General features: G+C 35.3%; 1 protein-coding gene across 1 annotated transcript; it reads right to left on the bottom strand.

Annotated features, from left to right (window-relative positions):
- Positions 1-370: 370 nt before the first annotated feature.
- LOC121249896 (eukaryotic initiation factor 4A) lies at positions 371-3,517 on the bottom strand. Its single transcript, XM_041148747.1, has 7 exons — positions 3,378-3,517; positions 3,221-3,269; positions 2,974-3,111; positions 2,005-2,238; positions 1,065-1,104; positions 882-979; positions 371-627 (listed from the first exon to the last, which is right to left on the bottom strand). Exons 1-7 carry the CDS (start codon positions 3,428-3,430, stop codon positions 610-612), a joined length of 630 nt encoding a protein of 209 aa, XP_041004681.1. The 5' UTR covers positions 3,431-3,517; the 3' UTR covers positions 371-609.
- Positions 3,518-6,000: the final 2,483 nt, after the last annotated feature.

Genomic DNA, 6,000 nt, shown 5'->3' with positions numbered 1-6,000 from the left:
TCATGGAATAGGCCTATCTTTAACACAGGTGAAAACCCCTTCTCTTACCCTATAGAATCAGCCCATTGAATTTTATCGGCAGTTTGTAAGCTGTTTCGTGGTATGTTTCATCAAATTTTGTAGTGAAAATCTATATCGATCACATTCTGCCAGAAGGAATGGGAAACAGTTGGGTTTTCCCTCAATGTTACCAATCCCCTCCCTGGGACATAACTTTTCTTTCCTGAGATACTACACGAACTAGAGCATTTTGTTTTCTACCTCAAGTTTTCCCTTGCTTCTGCTTCAAAATTTTGTGATTGAAATCAACCTATGCAACCAAGCCAAGGCAGTGCTTAAAATAACACATAAATTAGGATGAGCCTGTCCCTTGATCAAATTATTGCTATTTCTCTTGCTTCCATGTTTCTGGCTAACCAAACAGATCATTTACTTGAAGGTACAAGAACTTTGTCTGTTTTTTAATAAGCTGAGCAATTCAGGGCAAAAAATCTATATTGTTGCAACTACTCACTGAAAATATGATTTACACGTGCCTCAGCCATTAGAAAGAGTACATGGAATAAAGTCCCCTGACATGTTTCTGGCATTGCAAAAGACCAAACATCTTCACAAAATCTCAGAGATCTGCAGCAGACCACATTTCAAAACCATCTCAGACCCAAAAACAAAAGGCAATGTGAAAAAAAAAAAAAAAAAAAAGAAAGAGGATATCCGGTTAAATGTAGTGTCATTAAATTTACAAGTAATTATTAATCGGAAAAAAATTAATGGCAAGCCCTCACTGTAAGATGCAGTTGAATGGGATTTAGATTCATATTTGTCAAAATTCATGTTGAAACATATTAAGTACGGGAACAAAAAGAAAGGAAAGAACTTACACTTATTGGCATTTCAGCTATGACAAGATTGCTGCTTTCTTCTATGCTTTTGAGAGTCACCACTTCACCCCCAGCCACCATATTGATTACAATCCCATCTGCAGATATTTATACGATGTCACTGTGAGTGCATACGTCCATGCCATCTGACTAGTAAAATGTTTATGACATAGGTGAAAGAACCTGCTGCCAAGCAAGTTGTCGTGCGCCTCATGTATATTTCCTGAAAGTCAGCACAAACATGGGAAACAGGGCTAGAATCTGTTAGAGAGGGTATCCCCTTATTACTCTTTGCATATCACACTCAACACAATTTATGCATACAACACAAAATTCAAACAAACAAAACAAATGGACATGCATCAAAGATATTTCAGAAAATAGAGTCCTGCAGTCTTTAATGATCCTTTGAGTGCTCTGAAATGTCCATGTTCGGCGAGGTAAAAGAAATGATTAGGTCAGGGTCTTTTGTATCAAAAATCAAATACCACAAAGGTATGTTTCTTCCTCCTGCGCCTACCACAGCCCGGCCTGCATTACAGCGGAAGATTAGCAAAGTGAGGTTTTTCTTTCTATCTTTGACTCTGTGAATTAGACAAACAGATGGCAGAACATTAGGTAGGTTCTTGTCAGCTAGTCTTTACATGCCCTTGAAAGACCTCTCTAGGCACCAGGTAGAAGAACACGTTGGAATGCTGTATTGGCAACTGGGATATTATATCTGATCTGAGATAATAAATTAATTTTCATGATGCAACTATCCTTTGAAGATAGGGTCCATCTGTGCCAACAGGACCATCAAGAGAGAAAAACTCCAAACAAAAGTTTCATTCATTAAGAGATGTGGTTGTATGGGGTGCTCAACATGCAACAACAAAAACAATGTGTACAAACAACAAAACGTTGATCTCACAGTTGCAATCTACTGAAGCAGACCTAAGATCTGTAGGATCATTGCAAGGCCAAACAAGCTGAAAATGAAATTGCAAAAGGATATAAAGTGACTTATTACATGACAAGAGATAAAGAGTTATCAAAACAGCAAAAGTAAAACGCACAATTGTACAAAAAAAGGCATGGAATTGTCCCACATTTGAAGTCATAAATGAAGAATGGACTGCACCTTCTTCGTAGGTAATTCATAATTTATCAAAACATGAGCAGAAATGGGCAATTCCCCAGAAGCAAGAAGTGGGAGGCAAACGTCAGTCACAACTATCATATGAGACTTCTGTTCTTCTTTTCCAATTTCACTGTCATCTCCTGGTTGAACACTGATGTTCTTGATCCAGTTCATTGTGGCTTTCCGAAATTTTTCCAGAACTAGAGCACGTTCTGCTTCAGCAAGGTCACTGTACTGGAATTTTGGAAAACAATATGCATGCAATATTAACAAACATTCAAAGTTCAGGGAGTCAATAGTTCCCTAGTTTCAATATTGGTAAATATGGGTGCTGATGGTCACAAGTACATTTCTGAAACGAATACCTCAAAACAGAGTTAAACAGAATGTGTCAACCAGAGAGAGCTATGTATGTGTTGCAAAACATTTATGCAGAATGAGTAAATCTAATATTCATAATGGGAGAGGCCTATGATATATACTTCAATTTCATGGGAAAAAAACCTGTCCTACTAAAATGCAAATCCATAAATGGGAACAACCATGGCCAGTTTTACATGCAAATCCATAAATCCATACATGCTATAAGAGAGCATGCTGGATTTATGAAATGACTTGATAACATCTGTAAGGCAAGTAGAGCACACTTTTGATCCAAAGAATGTGGATTGGCCCTCATGGAGAGCACAACAAGGAAGCCAATCTATCTTATATGATTGAACAACGCCTATCTTATATTACATCTCGGGTTAAGGAAGCCAATCTTTGGATTAAAAGTGTGCTCTACTTGCCTTCCTGATGTTATCAAGCCATTTTATAAATTCAGCATGCTCTCTTATATCGCTACTTTTATAGATGAACATCAACAAAACACAATTTGCTAGACAGTAAATTGAGAGGAATATATGCAACTAATTACAATACAAAATTGCCCAAATTATGAAAGAAAATGAGAGAAAGAAGAGTTACCAGAGGGGCCAAAGAAATATTGGGGAGGTTGGATACGGCGGAGCAGACTGCGTCAAGCTCGTCGCGGGAACTACAGCACACGGCCATCGGCAGGAATGGACGCCGTCCCGCGACGCCTAACAAATCCACCAACGTCTCCTGCGCCCCCATTCATACAACAAAATCAAATAAATTGGTTTTCGGACCATAATTTGAAATGGGTTATTGTTATATTCAATTATAAATGGAGAATAAAATGGAAAGAAACCATTTTGAACTGAAGCCTGTCCACAGCAACATAGAAATGGCGTTGTTGACTGCAATAGACAAGTTTTAAAATTAGTGGAAAGTTTTAAAAGTTATATAAAAATGGAAATAGGGAAAGAAAAATAAAAGAAAGAAACAAGAGCAAGAATAAACGTTGCCTGAAATGGGAAGGGGGCTGAAAAGGAGGAGAGGGAGCTTCGACGGCGTCCATCGACACGCCTTCCACAAACACTCCCTGTGCAACTCTCGACTTTGTGCAACTCTAAGCACGTCGTCGTTTCAAAGCACCCTTTTATTTCCTTTCCACGCTCTAATGAAAAACACGAGGCGTCAAGCCAAGTCAGACCTTTCGATCAATTCATAACAGGTTGATTTTTTATTAAAAGAATCAAGATCGACTCCCATGTATTTAAAAAAAAAAAATTTAAAAAAAAAAAAAAAAAAAAAGAAAGAAAACGAAGCATCAAATTTTTATAGAAAAAAAAAACACATATATACTAAATTAATTTCATAGAAAAAAAAAAAGAAAATTTAGAAAATAAGAGATAAAAAATTAGGATGGCTTATCCTACTGAGGATAGACTCAAGAAGAGGAGCCCGCCAATTCAGGATGAGATCGGACACCCCAAGTTATTCATCCTCCCTTTGAACATTTTGGCTTCATTTCGTTACAAAATTGAAGTTAATCTAATTTTAAGTTAAGTTTAAAATTATTAATATTTAAATACTTAATTTTTAAATTATTAAATTCATCTTAACTTAAAATATTTTTACACATAAAACTTATAATTTTTTTTAACTTAATCTATCTTTATATGTGAAACTCATAATTTTTTTTAATTTTTTATAAAAAATATTAAATTTATTTTAATATTTAAATATACTTTAAATTCAATTTAGATGAATTTCATATCATTCATAAGTTGAATGCTGAAAAAATGGCTTACTTGAGGGCGGGCAAATGCCAAGTGGAGGGTGATCTTTCCACCTGGTAAGGTGGGGCCTCCCACAAATCCGCTTGACAGGTAACACCCTTGGTATTAGCAATAGTATGGAAAAAGCCGGCATCCCCTTTCCATCGTGTCACTAAGGTGCCGTTTGGATTCGAAAATAAATTGAGATGAATTGTAAATAGTAATAAGATGAATTGAGATGATTTATAAATAATAGTGAAATGAGTTGAGATAAATTATAAATAGTAATGAGATGAATTGTTAGTTAATATGGTTTTAACTTTTTTTTAAATGAGATAGTTGTTATTTATAAATATATTATAATAAGTAATAATAAATTATTAATTAACTAACTACCTAATTTTTATTTTTTTTAATATAGTGAATAATAATATATTCCGGATTACAATTTTTTTGTAACGGAATTTTTTTGTAAAATATCAAATAAAAATTAATTAATAAAAAATGTTTCCAAAATGATTTTTAATTGTTTCCAAAATCGTTAAATAATACTAATATATATAAAATAATTGTATATATATAATGGTAAATGATAATAAATTAGAAAAAATAACATCATTAAATTATAAAATCACTTCTTTTTTTTTATAATTTTAGCAGTATAAAATTTACATATCGACCAATCATTGCATTAAACTTAATTTACGTGTATAGCTCATAAAATTAGCAACCATATTTTCTAAACAAATTTGGTACAAACTTCCCCATGTATGGAAATAAGTAATATATTGCCACACCAAATTCAAGTTTGTAATACATTTGAATCTCTAACTACGCCCTTATAATTTCAATATTTATTACATACATATCAATGATCACCCCTAGCTTCCCACATACGAATGGCAATGTCATCCCTAATTCCAGCCATAGCTCGGGCTGATTCGACGATCATGTCAGGATGACATACTGAAGCTGCGGCGTCACTATATGCACGACCGCTTGGACTCATCTCCCTATTTCTCCAGTCCTCGAACAACCAGTCATTCGGCATCATCATTTTAATAAAATTGTGTAACGTACAACATGCAATGATCAGATCCCCTTGCCTCCCGACTTTATACGCAGGCATGAGTCTTAAAATTCTAAATCGTGATTTCAAGACCCCAAATATACGTTCTATTTCGTTACGAATGCATGAATGACGATGATTAAAATAATCCTTATACCCCCTAAATCCCCTCTAACCCTGACTGTCACTTTTATGATATCTCTCTCTGGGATAGGGGCATAAATCCCCGAATACATGGGTACGCCGAATCGACTAGATAATAATGACTTGTTACATTAACGGGGAAAAAATCAGACCCTTACCAACCATTCCCACAGATGTAACAAAATACATATAAAGAGAAAGAATTTGCAAACAAAAATTATTATAATAATATAAATATTTTTACCATCGAGAGGCATTGGAAATTGGTTGCGGCCCTGACTCAATGCATCGATGAATACGCGTGCATCATGTGAACTTCCCTCCCAACCAGTGTACAGGAATGTGAACTTCATGTCCAAGTCACATATACACAACACGTTTTGGGCAACTCGCCCATGTCGGTTGCGATATGCCTCGCGTACCTCTGCAGGTACAACAGCGTCAATCATCGTCCCATCAATTGCACCAATGCATCCCTGCAAACGAAGAACCCATCTAGATATGATTGCATACGGTTCAAATAATTTATTAAACAATGACCTAATATAATCAAAATTATAATTAATTATCTACCATAAACAACTTACCTCAAACCAAGGATAACACCCCGAATTGGCTGCGATTGTTGGGCACCTCGGATGTGTGAGTTGGGTA

The sequence above is a fragment of the Juglans microcarpa x Juglans regia genome, chromosome 1D (genome assembly GCF_004785595.1).
Source record: "Juglans microcarpa x Juglans regia isolate MS1-56 chromosome 1D, Jm3101_v1.0, whole genome shotgun sequence".
NCBI classification, from domain to species: domain Eukaryota; kingdom Viridiplantae; phylum Streptophyta; class Magnoliopsida; order Fagales; family Juglandaceae; genus Juglans; species Juglans microcarpa x Juglans regia.
This window is presented reverse-complemented; position numbering and strand designations above follow the sequence as displayed.

Excerpts from the sequence above, each read along its gene's own strand:
- LOC121249896 (XM_041148747.1), bottom strand. The coding sequence starts at position 3,430 with ATGGACGCCGTCGAAGCTCCCTCTCCTCCTTTTCAGCCCCCTTCCCAT. Across the intron at positions 3,270-3,377 it reads CAGCCCCCTTCCCATTTCAG|TCAACAACGCCATTTCTATG; the intron begins GCAACGTTTATT and ends TGTCTATTGCAG. Across the intron at positions 2,239-2,973 it reads ATATTTCTTTGGCCCCTCTG|TACAGTGACCTTGCTGAAGC; the intron begins GTAACTCTTCTT and ends CCAAAATTCCAG.